Here is a 27,990-nt window from a genome sequence, read left to right on the forward strand (position 1 = left end):
CAAAATATGTTGCTAAGCGCAAAAAATTCAAGTAATTTTTTAATTTAATCGTACAGAGTAAGGTTTTATAAGAGAAAAATTATTTAAAAAAATTTCTTTTTCTGTAATAGTGAACGCGAACAGACTCTATGGGTAGCATAGCAAAGTGTTCCATATGTTGGTATGTAGCTACTGAAAAGGCTAAGTAAAATCATATTAAGGCGAAATTAAGTTCATTTCAAGGGGGCATTATTATATAAATGTTACAATCTACTTTGAAGTTTTAAATAAATATCGACTCGTACCCCATCACTAAAGTCAAGGACCTGTCAAAGGACAATTATGTCAGTTTGTGTGATAGTTATCAACACGAAACAATACTTAATAAACGTGACAATTTTTTTTAACTGTAGCAAACAACATGACGAGAACAGTTATAGAAAACTATGTTACTTGTGTGGACATGTTAGCTAGGACCTCTCCCGAACAAGCATAAAAGATTGCACGGCCGTAGATTATTATAACTATGTTCGTTAAGAATATTGTAAATACTGTATATTTGTATGTATATTGCTTGTCCCGGGGAACAAACACGTAAAAAATAAAAGAAGGTAATGCTATTATTACTAGGATACTAAGGACAATCCATATACAAATATATATACATATATATAAAATGAAAGCTACTTTTTCCTATTCGACGATTTCAACATTTTTGTTATGTATTTAGTAATAATTGAAAAATAACTAAATGTACATTACAGTAATTTATCTAATAAGACTGAAGAACAAAAGCGTTTTACGATTGTTTCACTGTTTAAACATAATAATTACGGATGACACAGTAACCGCACATTACGACGGTAATTTTGACGAATGTCTAGAACGTAATAATTCATTATTACTCTTTTCGCGGAAATATTATAACCTTGGTCAAATTGGGATATATTATTACCACTCCATATTTGTTTTTAAACTGTCGAATTAACTTTTATGATTATTTGGTAGAACTTCAATCTAAACTAAAGCTATCTTTATGGTGGTTGCGATCTATTTCAGGAAAGCAAAATTAGGTAAACGAGTGTTACTAACATTGTGCACAAAGTCACAAAAATAAAGACACCCTCGTGTCGTTTTTTTTATAATTAAAGGATTTGCTATAATTCTGAAAAAAAATTACAGTTATAGTAATCACCAATGAAGTCAAAAATGAGACAACATATATAGTCGTAATAGTGATATATTAGTATATTATATTTTAGTAAAGCTATTAGGTACTTGTCAGAAATGGAATTATATGATTATAGGTACCATGATAAAAAAAATACTGAGGTTTAGGCGGCTTAGAGTTTAACTTTAATCTATATATAATTGACAATGGCCTATTTGTGTATATCAGCGGACTCGATAGATGATGTCCTGTACACGTCTTAATTAAATAACTAATTGTATATCTAAACATTCTCGAATTAAAAACACTCAATAAAGATCATCCAAATCGGTCCACCCAGGAGTTTACTTATAAACTGGCACAGAAGATTTATATATAACATATAATATGTTAGGGTTGCATAGAAATAAATACCCATGAGTGGTTGAGCTTTGATTGAACTTGACGGTTGAGATTCCTACACTAAACACGCAACAATAAAAAGATATAAATTTTATAACGATATTATACGGCAAAAGTCAAACGAAATCAATTTATCAATTGGTCCATAACGGTGTTCCTAACAAATATATCAGATAACAATTTTTCCCACAAACCAGCTACTGTAAGTAGATTACTACAATCGCGAGGTATCTTTGAGAACTTCTCAAACTTTAATGAGAACCAGTATGGAAAATTAATCAAAAGATTTTTTTATAAAATAGGGGGCAAACAACCAGGAGGATTATCTGATGTTAAGTGATACCGCTGCCCATAGACATTGCCAGATGGCAAGTGGGTTGCCGGCCTTTTAAGAATTGGCACGCTCGATTTTTATAAAATTTTCGTGTCACAATGTACGCTCCCATTCTCCTCCGAAACGGCTTGACCGCTTCTTATGATATGTTTTAAGCATATGCAGTAAGTTTGAGAATCAGCTACTATCTATTCGCTTTTATTATCCAATTTTTTTTTTACTTTTTGGATAAATTTTTTTTATATTTTTTATTATGTGGCATTAAAAAATACATACAACCCTTAATTTTCCCTCTACGGTGAACCTCTATTTTTTATCATAGTAGATAGTTATTTTTAATCAACTAAAAATTTTTCCTAGAAATAATATACATATGACCAAACAACGTTTGCCGGGTCAGCTAGTTTGTAAATATATTTAAAAAAATGCGTCAAAATAGTAAAAGATGCCAGCATAAAATTAAATTAAAGTTTAGGAAACACTTCTAATAGAACCGGTTCCTCGCTAGTGTTAATACTTCGGTAGAATTACCAACTCCCGTGCCATTGCCGGCTGACCGATAGCACCCGCTGGGCCACGCCCCAATAATATTAACGTTGAGAATTTCCACTTTGGATTTATTTTTATCAATATCATTTGATTTTGAATATATTTAAAAATACGAAACATAAAGGGCCCAGTTTTGTTTTTTAAATTTAATTTAATTTAAATACTACACTCACTCCGCTGTGTTAAAGTGTGTGTTGGTGAAACAATATACATCCAGGGCTCCCTATCCGTAACGTAATTGGTAAATATTTATTTTAACGAGATTATATTAGACTCCATATTGTGTCCGAGAACAGTGTTGGCTTGGTGGATTGGCATGCCACTCTCAATGGCCATGGCGGATACCAAGCGCTTATTTTATATAAACAATTAAACAGTCACTAGTACGGCGGAAGAAACCATCGTGAGAAATAGCATAAAAATCAACGATGTGGATCGTGCTAAGAAAAATTTTTTTTTAGAAACAAACAAATTAAAGCAAAGACCAGAGTAATAACTGTTTTTTTTTCATCAGTAAAACAGGTTTAATTTTGTTTCTTCAGAAGATTATATCGTGAACAATCAAGAATGAATGTCATAAGAATAATTAATAGTAACAGATCAAATGAAAATATTGAGTTACATACTTTAAATTCGGTCTTTCATACTTGTTAAAGTCAAAGTCAAAGTCAAAATCAATTATTCATATAGGTAACACAATGTACACTTCTGAACGTCAATAAAAAATACATATTAAATACTGAATGCTTCCAATTTTACGAGAATGAACTCTCCGCCACACTTTTCAATTACCAACTTTTTATATACTGATGTGGTGTTATTGTGAATGATTAGAAATAATATTAAGATTTGGTTATACAATAGATAACAATTTATAAACCTTTCTCTCGAACAACTATTCCCATTCATAAAACCGCCAACGGGAAGCATTCTTTTTTATATTTTGTAGATATTAATTATTAGAAAAAACTAAATCACTATTGTATTCTTTAACCTACAGTTAAATTTAGGTTTTAGATTATTTATTTGTCGATAATTAACAAATATTACAAACGTACCTATTTATCAAGAACTTTATACAGTAATAAATAATAGTTAAAAAAAACTAAAAAACACGCTTTTAAAGCACATCAAACTAAAAAGTGAAAAATAATTCCTAATTTAGGCTGAAAATGGTAATGAACAAAAAATAAAAGCATGTTTTTTAGTTTTATTAAACTATTATTTATTTTTTATTTTTTAGTTAATTTTTTTTAATTTTTTTCGGATTATTGCATTGTCATCGATCTTTAACAGTGGCCCAAAGTTTGAATTAAATCTGTCCGTTAAAAGTGGGTCAAAATCGAGTCCGAAGGATTCGGTTACATACATACATTCATACATACAGGTGAAGCTAATATAAAGCGTGTAAAAAAATCACAACACAAGAAAAGATTACCAACATAACACAATTAACATTGACAGGTTGACAACATGAATATATATAATGAGTGCGTTATGATTTGCTAACATTAAAGCTGTTTCGTTTACACTGATAAATTTTTTTGACTTCTTTAGGTGTAATTAAACAGATTTTTATGAATAATATAAATAATTATCTATCTATTTATAGTCCGGTCTATTTAAGCCTAAAATCAGGAGGAAGGTTACATAAATTCCCATAAAGCTGAATATTGGCATAGTTGTTCAAAACATCATTATAAAGAAAATCTCAAAAGTCCTCATCGTTCCGAGGTGTGCTAAAAATTTGGCACGGGGTCAAAGGTCAAAAAAATGAGTTTTTTGCGATTTTTAGCGAAACGGTGAGTTTTTTCGCAAAATTACCCCAGTACAAAATTGTAGATCACGAAATTCTCTACAAAAAATATATTAATAATTTTTTTCCTAAAAGCCACCATTTTGGAGATATAACGTTCCGAAAAGTTGGATCAGTCGTAATCCCTCTATTTTGCACACGTACGCCACATATGAAAGTCACTAAAGGTGTAATAGAACTAAAATAAGTTCGCTATTATTTATTGTAACTTGCTTATGTAAAATATAAGTTAAACTACGAGAATCTCAGGTATAATGAAACCCCGTTCCTAAATTTGTACGTCAGTATAACCTTGGGATAACATCTGTCTTTTATTCTATTGTCCGCGTGGCTAGGGTCGTATACCTGCTTTATGTTGGCATGCCCAATATATGAAATACATACCGTTAGTCTTGAGCGCCACTGCGTAGGGAAAACATGTGCTTATCTTAACCTATCTTTTAACCTATTTTGTGCGTTTTAGATTTTTATAAGAAAAATGTCAGAATATTGTTTTATTTGTACTCATCTTTTAACTGAAAGTGAAACTGTAACTGTTGATCGTGGTATGAAGACACTGATTAATGCAAGTGCTGAAAGAGATGATGGATACTCGGAATTTCTTAAAAAACAAAAATCTGTGACAATACATAGCAACTGTCGTAAAATTTATACGCGGAAGTGTTCTATTGCTGCTGCCATCAAAAGAAAACGCGAAGAACAAGAAGCTAACACATCTACAGGATCTACAGTAAGTAGTCCTCCTCGTACTAGATCCAGTTCAAGTGATTCAGCTTTTTGTTTTAAAAAACTATGTTTATTTTGTGGCAATAAATTGAATGAAGAGTTGCAGAGAAAAAAATCCTTAGATCGTCGCAGTAAAATTTGTCAAGTAAGTACACTCCAATTCAAACATTCAATTTTGGAAGTAGCACGAACTCGTTCCGATGCTATATCGAAAGCTGTTGTTGCTCGAATCGAATTTGACTATGATTTAGTTGCTGCTGAAGCAAAGTATCACCAAGAATGTTATACTTCTTTTTTGAAACCGACTACTGGCGGTACAGTTGGTCGTCCTAAAGATGAAGCAACAGATCTGGCAATGCAGGAAATATTTACATACATTGAGAGTAGCAATGACTGTCAGTTTACTTTGGCTGAGTTAAAAGATGTTAGCAAAATTTTAACTTTAGATAACAGGACTATTAAGCTGCGACTTAAACTGAAATATGGCGATAAAATTATTATCACTGAAAAACCGGGAGCGTTAACATTTGTATGTTTGATAAACAGTCACCATGAAATTTTAAATCAATCTTGGTCCGAAAATAAAAAAATTAATAAACAAGAAGAACGATTAAAAACTCTAGAAGCAGCAGCATCTATTATTCGAGAAGATATTCAATCCTCGGTATTTGATAATTCCTACTACCCTCCACCAGGTCGAATGTTTGAAGATTTAAATAATGACATCCCACAGTCACTGACATTTTTTTTGGAGCAAATGATCTTAAAAAATAAACGATCAAATTTCGATCATTTAAAACTAGTATGCACCAATATTTGTCATAGTATCATGACTGCTATTCGACCAAGATCGTTCAAGTCCAAATTACAGTTAGGTCTTTCAGTTTTTTTTCATCGGAGGTTCGGGTCTAAGCGTCTTATACAAATTTTGTCGTCTTTTGGTTTGTGTGCTTCTTATAATGATACATTGATGTACGAGTCAGCAGCAGTTTTTCATCCTCTTCCTCATGTCCTACCACCTGAAAGTGGCACACTTATTCAATACGTTGCAGATAATGCTGATATAAATGTTAATACGCTAGATGGTAACAATTCACTCCACATAATGGGTATAATTCAAATTGTAACTCCAAAGCACTCTGTTTTACTAGAAGAACCTATGCAACGAATAAAAGAAGTTCTTTCAGCAAAACACTTCAAAGCAAAAGCTCATGTGCCAATACAGATCTATCAGAATAGTGATGTAGTTGGTTACAGTAAAATATATGTCCAAGATTTTGGATATGGAACTGAAACAGTATCTTTTCATAAAAATTCTGATGTAGTATGGTTTTATGGAAAGTGGAAAAATACATCATTACCTGGTTGGAACGGTTTTATTGAGCGCTTAATAAATTACCATACAAATTATTCAAAATCTCAGATTACATTTTTACCATTCATCCATCAACCAGCTAGTAACTATAATACTGTCTATACGACTTTACTTTGTGCATTAGAGAACGCGAAACGTTACGGCCACACTGTATGCATCGTGACTTTCGACCAACCCTTGTATGCGAAAGCTCGAGAAATTGTATCAGCCGCACCTGACGGCTCTGAAGTATCGAAGATTATTGTCAGACTTGGAGGATTTCATCTACTCATGTCTTATCTCGGAGCAATTGGTTATATTATGCAAGGTAGCGGGATAAAAGAAGTACTCTCAGAAATCTATGCACCAAAGTCATTAGAAAAAATGCTCAATGGTCATGCTTACGCAAGAGCTGTTCGAGCACATACACTACTCCAGCTGGCTTTAGCAATTACAATATTAAAAACAATAGATATTAATGATATCATGGGAGCAGATTTAATCATAAATATTGACCATATATTAGATAGCACTCTTTCATATTCAGATATTGAAAATGATAATGAAGTATCAGGTGCTTTACTTCATAAATTTAATATGAAATTGAAAGATTTTGAGGAACGAGGACCAACAGCGCAACTTTGGATACAATATTTTAATATGGTTTCACTTGCAAAAGAATTTTTGAGAGCTGAGCGTATGGGGGACTGGAAAGCTCATTTAAGTTGTGTAAAAGAAATGTTACCTTATTTCCACTCGTCAGGACATTTTCCATATGCTAAATCTGCACACTTGTATTTACAAGACATGATGCAATTACAGGACTCGATGGATCCTGAAGTTTACGAAAAATTTACCGAAGGATTTTTCACCGTGAGACGCTCAGATAAATTGAGTTGTGGAACTTCTACAGACATGGTTATCGAACAGTCTATGATGAAAGCCATGAAGACAGATGGAGGTATTGCTCGAGGAAGAAGTACAAAACAAAGTGTAATCAGTAAATGGGTTTACAGCATGCATGCAATGAACACAGTTTGTGAGAAATTAGAAGATCTTGCTAATGTTAGGATGGATACGACTGAACAGCATGTTGATGCCAGTGATTCACGTGTAAAAAAAGACGCTAAAGACATACGAATGCTTCTTGAGTGGTTCTCGATTCATGATCCTTTCCCAGAGGTTAACAAAGTCATCTCGATTGCAAGTGGTGTCGTTGGTGATAATACAATTAATTGCTATAAAGCACGTGAACTTGGGCTTATCTCTATTGCTAAAATAACTGGACTGACATTTAAAGATATTAAACTTAAACGCGCTGACAAAGTTGTTCCTCTTTTAGCTATGAGTAGCACCGTAAAAGTTCACGAAGAAAAAGTACCTGTTGACCCAGTGTTATTATTCCAACGTATGAGTGTTACTGCGGCTTTTCAAGATGAAATTGAGAAATATTTCGAGTATGAATTAGCTCCTTATCCGTTAACATTATTTGATGACATTGGAATGCGCAAGACCCAGAAGTCGGCTATTTACGATTGTTTTCAGACTATAAATGTTGATATTAATAACACTAATTCAACGTACATAATTGACGGAGGATTCTTATTACATCGAGTGGTGTGGGATAGCGAGGAAACATTTAACGTTATCTTAGATAAATACGTTCAATATGTACGTCGACATTTTGGTTCCAGAGTTACTGTCGTATTTGACGGATATGATGATTATACGAGAAATATTAAAGCAGCAGAGCAACGCCGTCGAAATGCTGCTTCATCAACTTCTTCTGATATTATATTCGATGAATCAATGACAGTTCCTACCAGTCAACAGAAATTCTTTGCAAATAATCACAATAAATCTAGGTTTATTTCGATGTTGAAAGCAAAATTTACTGCTGAGAATATATCCGTTGAACAAGCTAATGATGATGCTGATGTATTGATTATTGAAACAGCGATAAAGAAATTCAGTGTGACAAATACAACTGTTGTTGTTGGTGAGGATGTTGATTTACTCGTCTTGCTTACTGCTCGAACTCCAACTGAAAAAATTATTTATTTTTTTAAACCCGGAAAAGCCCAAAATCAATCGGAAATATATTCATCAAACAGTTTATCCAATTTTCCTAAATGTCAAAATCATGTATTGTTTCTACACGCAATAACTGGCTGCGATACGACATCTGCTTTTTACAGGAGAGGAAAAACAACAGTTTTCAAAATGTTTGAAAAAAAAGATTTACTACAATGTGCTGAAGTTTTTAAAAATAGTAATTCAACTCAACAACATGTTATCACCAACGGAGTTCAATTTCTTCTTGCTATGTACGGAGCCCCCAAAAAAACCACTTGCTTAGATAAGTTGCGATACACATCTTTCGTGAAAAATACGCGTAATAAAAAACAAGTCAACTTAGCTTCTCTTCCTCCAACCTCAGTAGCTGCTCATCAACATCTGTTTCGGGTATATTACCAAGTTCAAGTGTGGCTTGGTAATCAGCTGGACCCTAAAGACTGGGGTTGGAAGTTGATCGACAATACACTAGAGCCAGTTCAAACTTTACTTCCACCAGCACCTGAGAAACTTCTCAACACAATATTTTGCAACTGCAAGAAAGGGTGTAGTGCAAAATGTGGTTGCAGAAAAGTTGGACTGTTTTGTTCCCTGGCATGCACACACTGTCAAGGCCGATCATGCTCGAATGTTGAGTCACCAACTCTTGAAGATTCGTTTGATACCGATCAGGAATCGCTATTGGGGCAGTTTACGTGTGAAATAGAACAAGAAGAAGAAGAAGAACAAGAGGATGAACAGGAAGAAGAAGGAGAAGAAGATCAAGAAGAAGAAGAAACAGAAATCTTGGACAGTTATGAATCAGGCGACTAACTTTTTATTTTAAGTATTTTATTTAATTACACCGCCGTTGTTTTTGCCCACTATAATATATAATATTATTTTGCAATAGTTTTAAAACATATAAAATCTCAGCAGACCCGTGGAATAGGCCTACTGGGGAAACCACGTTAAAAAAAACGCGCTTTGTACACTACCTCATAGGTGGCGTGGAAACGTGTGCAAAATAGAGGGATTACGACTGATCCAACTTTTCGGAACGTTATATCTCCAAAATGGTGGCTTTTAGGAAAAAAATTATTGATATATTTTTTGTAGAGAATTTTGTGATCTACAATTTTGTACTGGGGTAATTTTGCGAAAAAACTCACCGTTTCGCTAAAAATCGCAAAAAACTCATTTTTTTGACCTTTGACCCCGTGCCAAATTTTTAGCACACCTCGGAACGATGAGGACTTTTGAGATTTTCTTTATAATGATGTTTTGAACAACTATGCCAATATTCAGCTTTATGGGAATTTATGTAAACTTGAATGTGTAAATAGACCGGACTATTAGAAATCTAATTTATATAGTGACACTAGCCGATCCGGCAAACGTCGTTTTGCCATGTATATCATTTATAATAAAAAAATAGGGGTTGATTGTAGAGGGTTGAAAATTAGGGGTTGTATGTATTTTTTTATTGTGTAACATAAAAAAATAAAAAAATAAAATTTTATCTAAAAATAAAAAAATAAAAATTAGGGGTGGACTACCCTTAACATCTGGCGGGCTGATTTGTGAATCTAAACCATTCCCAGATCCCCTTGAAGACACACAAAAAATTTCATCAAAATTGGTCCAGTCGTTTAGGAGGAGTTCAGTCACATACACACGCACACAAGAAATATATATATTAAGATAGAAATCTAATTTATATAATGACATTTAAAAGTCCATTATCATGTTTAATCAGAGCGGAAGCCGATCTAACAGCGTTCTTGTTAACATAAACTTACGGGATACAATTCACCTGGATTTCTCGAACCTGTATGTCAAGATAGTAGATATAGTGCTAATGAATGTTATAAGCCACTTAAACATATACGTAAAATAACTTCACATTTGTTTTACGGTTATTTATCTGTTTTAGTTTCGTGACAAGGCCTCTTGAATGTACGTAAATGTGGTAAATTAAAACTTAAATTAAAATACAAATTAATACTTTAGGGTAAAATAATTAGGATCGCAATTGCGCTAATATACAAAACCGGAATTTCGTTGATTTTATAAATTGACGGACATTTAAAATGAATGTCAAGATAATAGATTTTACATTTAGTTATTTAAAGTAAGTATATGTTTTCTTGTAAGTATATACAGGGAGAAAATGCTGCCAGCGTTAATGTACACTGCCATAGGGACCAAACTTTTTAAATTTCTTTTATCAATGTTAAATTGTTATTATCACTATGTAGATTATTTAAAGACAGTTTATAATAAGCCAATCTCTAGCAAAATTTGACAAGAAAAATACAGTACTATTAAAACCCGATTAAATTGATTAATTTGTCAAACAGGAACAGAAGAAGTTGCGATTGAATTTTAGATATAATTAGAGAAATGTAATTTGATTTTTTGTAAATGAATTATTTGAGTAATAAAACCCAACTATAAAATCTCATAAATCACAGCGCTATGCATTTCTATGTTCCGTGGGCGATCACAGAAACGGACAAACAATCGTTGCTCTTTGACGCTTGTATGCGTCCCCGTGACAAGAACATGTAAGGCATGGAGTTACTACTCAATTTACTTTCTTGAATATTATTAAGATTGTTCCGCATAAATTAGTGTTAAAAAGCAATAAAAGTATAATAATATAGAGATTATGAAATTATAAAATATTTTATTTTTTCAGTTATGTACCGATGTATACCTATACCTTATATTAACTGAATACTTATGCAAGGGGAGGAGTGCTAGCTAAAAGGAGATACTCAACAATCAGGTATTACAAATCTCTTTTTTTATATAACAGGATCAAACGGGCAAGAGGCTCATCTGATGTTAAGTGATACTGCCGCCCATGGACACTCACACTGCCAGAAGGCTCGTAAATGTGTTGCTAATCTTTTAAGAATGGGTACGCTCTTTTCTTGAAGGACCCTAAGTTTAAGTTTCGGAAATACTTCAGTGAACAGCTGGTTTTACATTGTGGTGGTGCGCGTCAAAAACTGCCTTAAAAAGCGCTCATACGGATGTCGAGATGATACGGATTGAACTTTGCAATGTTCCTTGACGGCTGATGATGAAACTTAGCTTCAGGATCAATCCGAAGAACTGTTCTGAAAACTCTCCATGGTAATGCGTTAGAAGATGCAGAGAAATCCCACATCTTTACGCAACGCCAAGGGATTGAGCCGCTCGGAAAGTGACTGGTCGTCGAAGATTCGAAACACTCTACGTTGATAACGGTGAAGTGGAAGAAGGTGGTGGAGAGCTCCAGCTCTTCTGTACAATGTTGTTTTATACTTTCTATTTTCATAGTTGTTACATAGAATAAAATGAGGAGAAAACCGGCATATGTGGACTCAAATATCGAGGACATGTGTGAGGTATGAAAGATTGAACTTTAAAAATGATAAAAATAAACAGAAAACTCGTATAATTTGAGACCAAGACGGGTTAAACCAAAGGTTTGAACTACTGGATTATTTTGTATTTGACGAAAGATTTGATAATTATTCACAAAGCTTTTGAAAAAAACTTTTTTCTTAAGTTTCCTGGCTCAACGAATAAGTATCGCAATACAGCGAGGAAATGCTGCCAGCGTTAAAGGCACACTGCCACAGGTACCAAACTTTTTATTTTCCTTTTAATAATTGTTAATTATTACTTTGTAGGTTAAGAAAATTGTAAATACTGTAAAAAAATCAGTGGCGCTACAACCTCTTTAGATCGTGGCCTCAGATTTCTGAATCTGTTTGATGATCATTTTTAAATCTAATAGGCAAGTAGGCGATCAGCCTCCGTTTCTAAAATAATATATAATTAATTGTAAATATGAAATATGTTTAATAAAGTTACCATTTTCACAAAGGAAGTTAAGAAATGGAGATATTTGGTTAAAACTGACCGCGAATTATCACACCGATATTACCGTTAGAGCACACAATCTTCAGTGAAAGTAAAGTATGAAATCCAACGACAATATATGGTGATAACTTTCATTATTTAAACGCTAATACGAAATGTAAGATGTATTTTTCACAGCATTATATCGATTTTTATACGAAATATTTTCTTTTAAATGTGATTAATTCTTTAGCATTTTATTGTTTATATTGTATTAATATACTTATTTAACTAATCGGACTTCTATTCTCTACTATCCTTTGACCAATTATGATAAAAAATATATAATAGTTTCATTCAGTTATATCCACTACAGAACTTTTCTTTTATCGAACAAGGGGGCAAACGGGTAGAAGGCTCACCTGATGTTAAGTATGGAAACTCTAATTCTAGAGAGCTCGCGACTGCGTTGCCGGCCTTTTAAAACTAATTTTGTGATAAATACTGTAAAACAAATATTTATCGATATTTAATTTAGTTTTAATTATTAAAGTCAGTTCTTATATAAAATAATCACAAAGAATGCTGCACAAATTAGGTATTAAATATTCTAGCTTTCTCTTATTTTTATATACAACATTCCTATTTATTTATTATCATACCAAACATATTTTCTTAAATTAACCTGAACGTGAGTAGTAAGTGACTTTTTCTGTAATAATAACCGGCCCGGCGAACTTCGTTCCGCCTTATTTAATAGTAATATCGTGTTAACTTTAGTTAAACTTAATTTAGGATTTCATTAATACAACTTTTTTTGCAAATACAGAAATGTTTTATTGCTTGCCATTGCGAAAGAAGAATGGCAGTTTACACATTAGGCCTCTTCTCTCTAGCGCCAATATTGCGATACTGCATGTTAAAGCAACATTTTTTGTTTTGTTATCCGGCGCAAGAACAAAGTAATTTTGTCAACTGATGGCACCACATGCTGTTTGCAATCGTAAAATTAATTAATTTATTTATTTTTATTCGATAACTAACAATCGGAGCGGGGAAGACTCCACCAAAAAAGAGATAACTACCGATCCAGCCGATCTTGAGTTATAAGTGGTGTAACTAACACGACTTTGTTTTATATATTTAGATATAACTGACCGTCATTGTCAGAGTCTGGTGTTCAGGTCAGAAAATATACAAAAACATGACTTTGACTAAAGTAATAAACAAAATAAAACCAAAGCATGAGTGGTTGTGTGTGAGTACGTGTAAGGGTGTGTGAATTAAACGTGTGTAAAATCTTCTAAAATTCTATTGTGTCTTATATAATCTTGATCTTGTATCTATAGACTTCGGTTTGGAATCCGCGCTATTCGTGCCATAACTGTATTCTGATTGAGATTCACTGCGATTTGTGGTTATGACTATATCTGAAGTGTTGTCTTATTTATATTAGGTATTTTTGTGTGTTCCATTATGATCAAATGTACGAACAGGACTGTCAACAGAAAGAAAAGATATATCTTTACTAAGCATAATGTAATATGAATGTTATTAAAACAAGATACCATACATAATGATATATATCTAATCAATCCGTTGAATCGCCTGTAAGTAATGATTCCCGATCTACCTATAACCTCTCTTGCAATTTATAATGAAAATAGTTGAAATAGGATTACATTCTACAATTATTAAATTTACAGTTGTAAATTTAATTCTAAATAAGTATTAAAATCACTTTAAAGGAAGTTTGGGCAATCGCTCGTTTTCATATGTGTTATTACTTGTATTATGATATATATATATATATATATATATGTTTTTAGATAAGTATTATAAGCTGGAAAAGACTTGCTGCCCACACGGAATCCAAGTGTGGTGGCTAGTGCACTTTCTTTTTAGCTAAGCATCCTATTATTATGTATAAGATTTTTTCCTTTTATTTCTTTGAGCTAATAATTAATTGCGGTTGAACCGAACAAATAAATGCATTAAAACGTTTAATGGCGCCTATTATGTAATATTTTATAGAACAATCGCTTCTCGTAGCAAAAAAATGTGCTGATTCTATTTCTCAAATTTTGTATCAAGATTACCTTGAGATTGTAGGCTTGTTTAAGGTAATAAAAATGTTTTTTAAATATTTTATCATTTAATTATAACATAAAATCATTTTCGTAATACAATCACTACTATTTGACATTAAGTAAAACTCAGTGAAAAAAAGGTATGTGTACAGTTATGAAGCACGTTATATAGAAATGCAATTAATTAAGTGGGCATTTAAAGTTAATTTGGCCATAAAATTCCATGTTACATTAAATATTTTATCTTAAGGCTTCTACGCTTTCTTGCACCTGAAATACATTTATTACGTCCCAATGACATCTTATTACGAGGAAAGTTCTAACATAATCATTAACGCTCTACTTTGTCGTAATCATATCTTTTTATCGATACCTAGTTTACCGATTCTAGGTCATTTGAAAAAGTATAATTATTACGCTAACATATAGACTATATGTTAGCGTAATATTTATACTATATGATATAGTTAGGTCTTAACAGACTTCAAGAAAGTCAAATGATGTAGATTTACATTTGGACGTGTAAATTGTGTATTTTACTGTATATAAAATCGTTTTAAAATAGAAATTTTAGTTAAACATATAGTTGAAATACACCAGATGTACCACCACAGAGCAGTGTTGGCCTAGTGGCTAGTGGACTCTTATCCCTGAGTACGTAGGTGCGATCCCCGGAAATACGAGTATATGAAATAAATAGCAAAACGAAAGGGTTTTTAAGCCACACACACACACACAACTTGCTTATTTCCTACACATCAACAGGCAAATTATTGTGGCGCTACAAGCTAAGGTTTGGGACATGTAAATAAATAATTTAATTAATTTGGCCGTGGGTTCAAGTGGGTTCGCTAATTAAATATTTAAGATGGCGCCTGGTAGATAGTACCGATGACCAGAGCTGATTATTTCCTCGCTCAACGAATAAGTATCGCAATACAGCGAGGAAATGCTGCCAGCGTTAAAGGTACACTGCCATAAGAACCAAACTTTTTAAATTTGTTTTAATTTTCTTTTTATTCATTTTAAATCATTTTTATTATTAAGTTATTATGGTTAAGAAAATTGTAAATATACAGTATGTTTGATTGTAATGATTACAAATTAATTCATATCGTAATACATTGTCCGAGATTCAGCGAGCATAAAAACTTACCGATTATGTCGTGGCATTTCCGATTATTTTACAGTTAACTTTGCGGCCTTTATAGAATATCGTGATGATGGTTTTTACGATTTCTGTGAACTATGAGTGACAGAATAAATTCGGCTTTATAACGGTTTAATTTAAAAAATCAGGTCATAATGCCAAATTAAGTTTTCGCAACAAATTAAATTACTTGAAGTCACAACAAATAATATTGAAATAAGGAATATTGTAAATATAATATTGTTTATTTACATTTTTTTTCGTTCTACTTCATTACCAGGTCCTGGGACTTTTTCCATCTCTTATATTGGTACATGGTACATATTGGACTTGTCATAATTTAAAACCTGAAAAGGCTCCGTGCTCTCGAAGAATGTATCTTTTTTTCTGGAGGAATTTGCGCCAGGTCTGGGGTGTGAAACGCTTCTCGTTTATTAACTTATGCAGCTTATTTCTGATGAACATTTATGTAGTTCCAGCTGTTTCTCTCCCCAGGTAGCGCTCCCCAATGCCCGAAGCCCCATACTTCTAACGTCTCTCTTACTTGGCGTTTAATCTATGACAGGGGAGGTTATTGACAATATTGTAAATACTAAATAATCAATGATATTTTGTAACAACAGACGCTTTAGCCTCTTCGGGTTTTTACTTAAGTAAAACATTTATATAAAATAAATCAGTGGCGCTACAACCTCTTTGGGTCTTGGCCTCAGATTTCTGAATATGTTTCATGATCATTTTTAAATCTAATAAACAAGTAGGTAATCAGCTTCCAGTCCCTGACACACGCCGTCGACTTTTTGGGTCTAAGACATGTCGGTTTCCTCACGATGTTTTCATTCACCGTTCGAGCAAATGTTAATTGCGCACATAGAAAGAATGTCCATTGGTGCACAGCCGGGGATCGAACCGACGACCTCAGTTATGAGAGTCGCACGCTGAAGCCACTAGGCCAACACATATAACACATTTATATACGAGTATAAAAACGATGATGTTTATAGAGATTCTTAAACATAATTGTGTCATAAAAACAATTTCCGAGTTACTGTAACGACGTATTGTAACTGTCAATACAGGTTCGGGTTTCGAAGAAACCAGTAGCTCTAAAAGAAGATGTTTATAAGTAATGTACAGTTTTAATTCTCTTAAGTATTTCAGTACCGCATTGTACATGCCTTATTTGGATTATGCTCCACGCATGGTCGCACTAGGGTGATTCCAGACCAGGTAATACCTAAGTACGCCCCAAGTATTATTGTAATTATTGAACTTAGTAGTAATGTAGTAATAATAATATACGGCTCAAATAAAACAGTCTTTCCTCCAACTTCGATTTTGTTTTGAGTAGAGACTCTTGTGCCGTGGGTTTCAAGAGCACAGGCGCTGATTAGAGATTTAAGTTGGCGCCTAGTAGATAGTACAGGTGACCCCAGAGCTGGTGGTGTCCTCGGTCAACGAATAAGTATTGCAATGCAGCGAGGAAATGCTGCCAGCGTTAAAGGTACACTGCCACAGGGACCAAACTTTTTTATTTATTATTATTACTATGTAGGTTAAGAAAATTGTAAATACTGTATATTTATTTAATTAAAATATACAGTCACGCTTTTTAATATAACATATATAAGTAAATTTAGGCTAGTAGATTGAGAGTGCGACTTTTAATTGGGAGGTAATGAGTTTGAAGCATAGCTGTACGCCAATTTTTTATGTGCACATTTAACATTCGTTCATACGGAGAAGGATAAAGTCGTAAGGAAGCATACTTTAGACCCAAAATCGACCCGTTCAGGCACAAAAGGATCACCCACTCGCCTATTAAGAAAAGTATCAAGAGAACGTACAGAAGAGCGACACGCTTTTTTCTCAATATGTTAACAACACAGATAAACTCAACAAACAGGTTTATATGTCATATTTAACATAAATGTATATCATACATTTTTTATAGAACATGGGGTAAAATGGGCAGGAGGCTCATCTGATGGACACGTTCAATGCCAGAGGACTCGCGAGTGCTTTGCCGGCCTTTGAAAAATAATCGAGGCAAATTCTTCGAAACTATATTACATTTAATTGCTTAATTACTTTGAAGTCATTTATTCTTACGAAGAAACTGTTTAGAGAACATTTGATGGCAGTTTAGAGAAAAATGATTTGATTTGATGGCATATTGCCAGCATTGTGGCAATACGTACAAGTCATCCTGAATTTTAAGCAGTAGTACCAGGTTGTATTGAACGTAATGTATACCCATTGTTAGTCGGCATCGGTAGAAAGATTTTAGTACGATTCTTTAAACTGTTTTTATTAATAAACGATAAGTATAATAATTATAATCAACGAATAAGCATCGCAATACAGCGAGGAAATTCTGCCAGCGTTAAAGGTACACTGCCACAGGTACCAAATTTTTTAAAATTGTTTTATTTATCAATTTTTTATTATCATTATTACTACTATGCAGATTAAGAATATTGTAAATAAACGATATACTGTATAATCAATCTTTTAGTTATGAATGCACAAAATGTTTAAGAATTTTTCCATTTTAATATGTTGGAAACTTTATTATAAATTACTCAATATATTACAACAAAACAGATGTGTAATTAATGAGGAGAAAGCTGACGGTGATGTATGACGATGCAGATATTGTGCTAATATTAGCATGTTCTATTATTGAAAGTTTTTAAGCATAGCTGTACCAAATCAATATACGAGATTTTTTTTTTGTATTTATTTCCAAATTACCAAAACCGCCTGGTTTTAAATAATTTAAAATTATTATTATTTACGACCTGATTCCGTGGCTCTAAGTGTGCTGTTTAACTTACTGAACAATTTTATCATTTTTAAAATGTTTAAAAGCTGATATTTTTTTACATACGGCTTTTTAAGCCACGAAAATAATATTTTAGGGAATAATATATTTCTCTATTTCTCTTTCTTAATGGATCACAAACATTGTACACCTTTAAACAATCATAAAATGCTATGTCATTTGGAAATTAATTACCTATTAGTACTGATAGTCCTAATTAAATATTAAAGTGATAATGATAAAAATGTAAGTTTTCGTTCATAGCTTCTAAATAATGTATTTTTAGAAGTTATAAAAAAAATTCCATCCATTAAATCGATATTTTTTTGGGGACAGGTAACTCTTTTTACGGGCAAGTTGAAATAGTGCTGGACCGGGCACATGTCGAGAGATGCAGGTTGGAAGAAGGACAGACGAAAGAGGTTAGTTGGAATAAGGAAAAGAGGAAGACAGAGCAAGAGATGGGCAGGCGATATAAAGAGAATAAGAGGCACAACGAGGACAAGAAGAGCTAATATTAGAAAAGAATGGAAGCAGTTGGAAGAGGCCTATGTGCTACAGGACACGCTGATCTCCAAAACCGGAACATCTGATGTATTAGATTAAGTTAGGTTATGTAACTAAAACAATGATTATATATATACGGGTGTCAGCAATAAAGGCATAATCTTATTTAATAGAAGAAACTTATGTAATGATTACAAACATTACATACATTTTTGAACATGTCTAATTATCTTATTAAACAATTTTGGTTCCATTGTCTCTCTAATACTTTGCTATCATGAAACGATTATGGAATACTCTAATTAAATTTCATTTTAATTATATGTTTTCTTCTACGTCTTTTGTTTTCTCGACTCTCTAAATTTATAAGTTCCTTTTAGGTTTTACATATAAATTCTTTGTTTTACTGAGTATAAATAGATTACATTTTCATTCTTAAGTCAGGTTTATTAGCACTTTTCTTTTGAATGTTATTTGGATTGCAGATTTTATGGGCTTTCCGAAAACCTAGATTAGATCTTTGGAGTATATTCTCAACGGTTTTGCTTAAATTTTAGATGATACTTGTTTACCCCTGCGAAAAGAATGTTACTAACAGCGCTTCAGCTGGCAAAATGCTGCATCATAAGTCAACTATAGAAACTCTCTGCTCCTAGAATTGTTTTTTTTTTCGACAATTCACACCAATTGACCTAGCCCCATGCTAAGCTGATGAAGCTTGTGTTATGGGTACTAGGCAACGGATATACATACATATTATAGATAGATAGACATATAAATACATATTTAAACACCCAAGACCTAAGCACAACACCAAAATGCTCATCACATCGATATTCGTCTCAGCCGGGGATCGTACCCGGACCCATAGATTCGCAGTCAGGGGTACTAACCACTAGACTAATGAGTCGTCAAATTCATAGTGAAAATTCTTTAAATGATATTTTTTTTGTGGAATTTGTATTAAGTCTGTATCATACAGAATGTTATGTCATTGTCTATTTAGAGTAATTATTTAATCTTTGTTAAATAACGTATATACTACATAAGAACAAACAATTTAATTGCTTCTATGAAAGCTTAAAAAAAGTAAAATTCACTTTCATCAAGAGATTTCCTTAGTTCCACGAATGAGATGAGAATATTATCGGAAATCACTGCACAATTATTTCGCATGACAATATAGAAGAATTTACAACAAAAATGCTTAATGATGCTTTCTATCGTCACGGTAATTGATTCACAGGAAAATCGTCTTTATATTATGGCAATAAGTAATTAGAATGTTTGAAAATTGATAATTAAAGCGATAGTGGAATGTTGGTGAGTGAACATCAATTCCTTTTGGGATAATTGTTGACAATGTACCAACATTACTCCATAATTGTATGCCCGTTATATTTAGTATTTCCATATATTTATTTCGTAATCCTACAGCTAACATAAATTTATATAACAAAAAGCTATAACCACAGCACCTTAAAATATAATAACTAAAATATATTATTAAAAGGAGTCCCTTTAGGCAAGGTTCCGAAGATACTGGCAGCGTTCCCCCTTTGAATAGCTAGACTAATTCTTTGTCAGAGGTAGCTGCCAGCTCTTCGGTCTTCTGTGATGTCGACTTTTTGATATCTTCTTAAAAAGCCTTATAGCGCTAGGACCCCACGGACCAAGGGTCTCGACACCGAATGGGACAAAATCATATTCGGAGCCAAACCCCTGTATTTGAATGCTTTAAATAATGCTTTATTATTTTTCATTGCTTTTTTCTCCATAATAATTTATGTCTATGTGACTCATTACTTACATAAAAAAAACAAAATTTATAAACCTTTTCATAACAAATGTTTTCCACGGATCAATGTTATTGTCATTTGTCATTTTAAAAATTACGAATACTGTCAGAGTTTAAAAATTAGTTAATTTAGTTCGCATAATTAGTTCAAATTATACTCAGTTCTGAGGAAATATGGTAAATAAATTAAATATCTAAGAAGTGAAATACATCCACGATATTTAAGACCCGAATTGAAGGAAACTGTAATAAGAAAGGCGCTGGACAAAAATCATTGGAAACAGATAGTCCATTCCTAATATTTCCTTGCTGATCAGGACGCTTAGACTTTAGCTGACCGAAGAGAGTTTGCATAAGAGGAACGGTGCGCGTTGATGTCTAATGTATGAATTCTTGAATTGTTTGTATTCTCGTATGTAGTTTTATATATTGATAAGTTATCTTATATATTTGTTTAGAATAAATTTAATTCATATGTATATATATAACTACCATCTACCATTCATAGTTTTAGGTCTTTTTTTATTCTATTTATTAGGTCTATAAGCCTTTCCTCTTCATTAGTTTAGTTTACTGTACAAACAATTGTTCGCATTAATATAATCTATTGATGCAATTCAAAGCGTAGACGTAGTTTTTATTCAATTGTGAAATCGGAGATGCCATCTTCTTATTTCATCGTAATCAGAAAAACACGGGACTTCAAAAAGCGCGTACCATTCCCTAAACACAGCGTTACAGGTGTTCATGGGCGGTTATTAATTTATTCGAAGAGACCCGCCTGTCTCATAAAAAAGCTATTCTAAATCTAACATATAAAATTCTCGTGACACAATGTTCGTTCCCATACTCCTCCGAAACGGCTCGACCTATTCTTATGAAATTTTTTATGCCTATTCAGTAAGTCTGAAAATTGGCTACTATCTATCTTTCAAACCCCTAAACGTTAAGGGTGGTCCACCCCTTTTTGATTTTTTTTTGATACAGCATACAAAAATAGATACAACCCTTAAATTTCACCCCTCTACGATCAACCCCTATTTTTTATTTGTTAATTAAAATCTTATGACTTGAACTCTGAGGTTTGTATAGAGGTAAAATTCAAAGAAAAACCTAAAAAGTTTTTATTCCAGAAAACCGAACAGTCTCTGTGGTAGCATATCAAAATGTTCCATATTGGTATGTACTAAAAAGGTAGGCTAAGTCAAATCACATTAAGGAGAAACGAAGTTCGAAAGAACACGAAACCAACAGGCTTTAATTTGAAACCTATATAAGTGCTGTATCGAGTGAGTAATTCGAGCAAACAATGCTCTCGGAAGTGACATTTCTCAGTATACAACAATAGATGTCGTGTCATTAATAAAGACTCGGGTCCGAGAAATGAAGGCATATGATACCAATATAACACGAACTTAGCACCAGAGCTGCCTTGTGTGATAATATAGGTTAGTAATGTATCTAATATTGGTGTTAAATGTTCTCCCTGAGGTCGTGTTAGACTGTGGCGATCAAAAGATTTCTAAATCTATTTCTTAACAATTATTCTTTTTATTTAATTTTATTTACTATATACTTTTTTACTCAAGGCTTCATTCACACTGCTAACTTTTACTAATATTCTTTTTTTTGTACTTAGTATTATTATTACATTGTTTTGTTTTTTTTGCGACTGAGGCGCAAACTACCTGCTGTGTTCTCTGGCAGAATAACCAGCGCTGTGGAACAGTCTGCTCCTCAGAATAATGCTGGGCCAATTACAACCACAGCACACACGCATTACACACTTAAAACGTTCCTTGTTCTTTTTTTTTTTTTGATAATTGTTATTTTGTGTGTTTCTGTAAATAAAATAGACACAAAAAGCTTATACTTTTACTGATGAAGGGTTGCAGTACTTCTGGACAATTATACAAAATATCATCGAATTTTTAATTATAAATGTTTAAGTATAAAAGTACAACAAATAGACACAACAAACGTAGACCTACAGATGAAGAGTTGAAAACAAAACATTATTAAATTCGTATAAAACTAATATGTTTAAACTACCAGATAAAAGGTCTTATTAAAACATTATTGGAAAAAAAAATGGGATACACGTAAATTACGAGGTGAAGCATAGCAGAAATCCCGGAACAGGTACAGAAATCTGAGGCCCAGACCTAAAACGTTGTATAGTTATTAGACGTATAGATATAGTGGTTATATTGTACAGGAAATACATATAATCAAAGTTCATTTTAAAAGTGGACTAATAGCAAAAGGTGGTCTACAAATCTAATGCATGTTTTTATAAGAGGAAGATCAACGACCGGTTCTATAATGAAGGTTGCCGAAATACCGTTGAAGCCTTTATTAAACCAGATTGTAATCTTTGGGTTCCGTTTGATAACGTATGTTAACATTTTAAACTGATGAAAATTTGGTTCAAAACCAAAGATTGGTGAGCAGAGATATCAGCACATTACATAATTTTATGATTTGATTATGACCTACTAATATAATATTGTAACTAACACAATAATAACCATATCCACCTATGATTCGAAAGGCCGGCAACGCACTTGCGAGCCTTCTGGCAATGTGTGTGTTCATTATCACTTAAGATCAGGTGAGCCTCCTGTCCGATGATTATGTGTTTCATCAGACATAAATACATTATAATTTTTAACTGTTTGGACTAGATAGAGAACGAATCATTGTTTTTCATTTATTTTATTATTATTTAATACTTAAGATCACGTGGAACATGGTGTAATGGTTGCAGCTTCTTGCAAACGTTGTGTAAAACAAAAAACTTGGAGATTAAAAAGAGTGACGGAGAGTTTATTGCCAGTTCTTCTCTTCCGTTCTACGGCCCTTGATTTGAGAACAGTACAGTGGCAGTAAATGTTAAACTAGGAATATTTGTATATTTCTTTTTTGACGTTCATAAGAGTAAATTGTGTTACCTATATGAATAAATGATTTTTGACTATAGAGTGATTTCCTATAAACGACAGAAGATGATGGACTAAAAAATATATGATGATTTGATAAGGAATAGCAAAAGGAAAAAATAGAAGACGCGACCTATGTCGAAGTACTGTTATCTAAATTTAAAATTTGATTTGTGTATTAATTTGTTAAAATAGAGTTTACTTTTGTTATTTCGTTAATTTGTCCGTCATTTATTCAGAAAGCGCATGCATTTATTTAAAACATCGAAATAATTAATCAAGTTTATTAGTCCATCTTGAATTCAACTCATAATTTTGAATTATACGGACATAAATACATTTAAATATCTAATAAATAAAAATGACAAGATTAATAGGCGTCTATATATGTCTTCTATATCTTTAAGCTATTAAACACAGTGTTTTAATATCTTTTCCATATTAATATTATTATGTTTATAATAAATTGTATATTTGGATATTTAATTTATCGCTTACACAGTTTGTATCGTTTTTTTATTATAATAAAATATATTGCATGCCGATGGAGTATATATGCTAAATAATATTAATTATAAAAGGTCGGCAACGCAAACGCGAGCCCTCTGGCATTGAGAGTGTCCATAGGCGAACTCACATCAGGTGAGCCTCCTGCCCTTCTGCCCCCTGTTCTATATCTTAATATATATAAATTACGTGTCACGTTGTTTGTCCGCTATGGATTCCAAAAATACCGAACCGATATCAATCAAATTTGCACACCGTGTGTAGTTTGATCCAACTTAAAAGATAGGATAGCTTACATCTCAATTTATACCCGCAATATTATTTTATTGCAAATTATTTGTTTATTAATTGACAGTCACAATTCTAACAGATGGCGCTGTGTTGAAAGTACCAACGTTTCACATAAGCTACAATTTAATGGCATTACTACCAAAAAAGCATGGTGGTCCCCATGGCTGGTGTTCTCCTACCGTTTCCCTTGAATAGTTTGCTACTATATAATATAACAAAAACCTTAGCTACAGCAACGCTTGGCCGAGTCTGCTAGTAAAAATATATATTTTTGCTAATATTCTGGTTGTGCTTTCTCCTTATAATTAAAGTTATCTGTCTTACTTCATTTTCCCTTCAATTATCTATCCTTCTGTATTTCCCTCTCAGTCCGTCATACATAAAATAATGTCTAACTAAACAAAATATCGGTACATTACCAACCATAAGGTTTTTTCTAAAGCTTTATCGGTTTATAACTCAGTTACGCAATCAAAATAACACCATAAAACCATACAATTTATTGCAATTCGTGACGCTTCCGATGTTTTTTCCTCAACACCCGTTACCCATCATAACATTAGCAGTGTTTGACCGCAACACGTAAAGAAATAGACCTTATTCCGAAGCGTTAAGCGCTATGAACACGTAAAATGGAGTAGTTCAGAAGTTCCAGTTGTATAATACGTTTAAAGATTTTGCTTGCTACAAATGCGTAAGGGATATAATTAGATAAAATGGCCGTAAATTAGACTGAGGTAATTCTTTCTGTGCGTGTTAACTTTCGAAGGAAAACAGCATAGGGACACCGGCGTTTTAGATAATAAAATAGATTGGTAGGCAGATAATATGTCTGCCTAATCACACTCACGAAAAGACACAGTAATGTGTGCCTTAAGTCAAAATTGAATGAAACAGTTTCTTTTTAATTTACTATAGTGAATAAAACACTGTTTTGACCGGATTGAAGTTATGTATTATTATAAATTTACAACTATTTAACATAATTTTAAATTTATCCGACGTTTCGCGTGCTTTACAGCGTGCGTGGTCACGGTGACTGAAGACAAAAGATGTTGAATGTCAAGAAGTATCACTTCTTGATGAAGTGATACTTCTTCTTGAAAATTATGTTAAATAGTTGTAAATTTATAATAATACATAACTTCAATCCGGTCAAAACAGTGTTTTATTTAAATGAGTTATGTTAATCAAAGACAATACTATTTACTATAGTGTCATGATTGACACACAAACATTTAAAACCAAATTTGCATACAATACTTTGACGATGACGAATTATAACACAGTCTCGATACAATGGGATTTCTTTTTAACGCTATAGTTTTTATTTTATTTGAATTAGTGCACAAATAGTGAAAAAATAGAACACAAGGATAGTGTCTTCTCCGTAAGTAGTGTTATTGGAGACTTTCTTATGTAAATATCGTCCTAAATTAGGTTAGACTTAAATTACATATTAATCTTCATTTAGGCTAGATAGTAATGTTCCATGATTTCTCAGTTAAGACACGAGTATTTAAAAAAAATATAGAATTTGAAGTGTATATAGATGAAATATATACATTACCATGCTGGATGTTAGTGCTTTAGATTTACCTTGCCATTGATAAACACAATGAATTACCTGAAAAGAAAAACAAAACAATTATTAAACTAATTGAATATTTAAATATAAACTAAGAAAAAAAATTAAACATCTCATACATTCATTATTTAATTATTTCAAAATGTGATATATGACATAACCTCCTGATATTATATAGTCAACTCAAATATAGCTAAACCGGTTGAATGGATTATATGAACGGATGTAACAACATACTATGTCGAATCATAGCCGTATATATCACCGGAAAAGAAAGATATTTTAACATCCTAGCGTTTATAATAAATAAATACGAAACGTTTCTTTTCACGCGTCAGGGACTTGTTTCAGTAAAATTTTAATTAGAAACTTTTTTAGATACATTCAAAATGTGTCGAGGTCTCCCAAGCGTCTACCAGTAGATGTCCTGTGATATTTGATATATATATATGTGATATATGACACTTTCCGGCCATTGGTGACACATATTTTGTGTCACACACACAGATAAAACAAGAAAAAAAATACAAATATCTGGGAAATCTGTAGGTAAACAATTGTAACGCCACTGTTTTCTGTGTATCTTATAACACTGTGGCACTCATGATAAGCGATGTACGAAGTTAAAAATGTATTGGATTTGACGTACGTAAGTAAAACTTTAACTCTCAATTCTGAATCTTACCTTAAATGCAGACGGTATGTATAACTCAATAGAAAATTTAAAAACGAATAACTATGTACCGTTATGTACTATATAAGTTATGTAATAATTGTAAAAATCCCATAGTTCTGATGACCAGGAAACAAAGAGTCATCAACGCTAATTATAGTTCAGTTCCCGTGTGAAAAGAATATTGTACACAATTTGATGGAAAGTTATTGTTTCAAATAGAACAGTGAAACTTCAATAATTGCTATGCTACATAACTTCGATTAATTAAGTTCGCGTGTAGTATTCCAAAGATTGAAATTTGTATCATTTTCTCTCCAGTTAGGTCCGGTACCGACATGTTACATTTTCGTTACCTGTACCGGAAGTCCATTATGTGTGAATAGGTGTAAGTAGTATTTAAGATACTGTTTTATAATTATTGAATATTGCTTTGTCTTATTTATTTCTCGCTTTCTCTCATAGTGGCTGACAAGCTGTACTTATACCGGAAAATTCATTTTATTACCAGTATTTGCAAGCAAAATCTGGGCATCCTTAGGGTAGTAGAAACAAGTGTTTAAACATAAAGTTATCTATGGTATATGTTACAAACTCTTTTATCTAAAATGTATGACAAATATACAATAAAAGTACCGGATTTTTTTGTTAATCAGTAAAAAAATATCAGCAAAACATCGGATCAGTACTCATGCGATGGCGTATGATCGAATTCAATAAAGAAGATTTTATAAATAAAATTGGTTTACAATAAAAGTTAATTGCAGCTCCCTTCTATAAAAATTGCCCTTCCTTGTTCCTGCCTACCAGACTGATCGTGTTTTGTTTCACGTTCCTCACATCAACACTAACTATGCAAAAAACTCTCTTTTGTATGGCGCAGCTCCGACATACAACGACCAATATTTAAGCCTTGACTTGTTTAAGCTATCGCGGAATATGGTTAAAAGGAGTATTAAGAATATCCATAGCACCAAATCACATGCATGATGCATACACATCACACAATACAGCCTAATTAGGTACCGCTTAGTTAAATGTATTGAATAATGTTTATTGTTCTTCCTTTAGTAAATTTATGAACCTTTTTGTAATCAAATATTACGTATTCCATCTCTGGCTATATTTTCAATGTTTCGTTTTCGTTAGCTGTAGGATTACGAAATAAATAAATAAATTTAAATTATTTACTATTAAGTTTGTTTGTTTCAATTTAAAAGTTTTCAAATTAAAGTCAATTGCTCTGTGAAACAATATCATTTATTAGAAATCTTTTAAAGCGATTTCCTCTAATATCTTTCACGCTATGTCTCACTCCAATAATCACGCGACGGTGTAGGATCGTTTTAGATTTCGCATTTAGTTAATAA

General features: G+C 32.5%; 1 protein-coding gene across 3 annotated transcripts in view; it reads right to left on the minus strand.

The window, feature by feature from the left end:
* LOC125057798 overlaps positions 1–27,990 on the minus strand; it is a 96,127-nt gene that overhangs the window by 26,607 nt on the left and 41,530 nt on the right. Inside the window, exon 2 of one of the 3 annotated variants that reach the window (XM_047661698.1) lies at positions 25,959–25,986. The exons of the other annotated variants lie outside the window; for them this stretch is intronic. Coding sequence (XP_047517654.1) covers positions 25,959–25,966 — 8 coding nt within the window. The 5' untranslated portion in view covers positions 25,967–25,986. The remainder of the gene's footprint in view (positions 1–25,958; positions 25,987–27,990) is intronic. 3 annotated transcript variants of the gene reach the window in all.

Source organism: Pieris napi, chromosome 17 (genome assembly GCF_905475465.1).
Source record: "Pieris napi chromosome 17, ilPieNapi1.2, whole genome shotgun sequence".
NCBI classification, from domain to species: Eukaryota; Metazoa; Arthropoda; class Insecta; order Lepidoptera; family Pieridae; genus Pieris; species Pieris napi.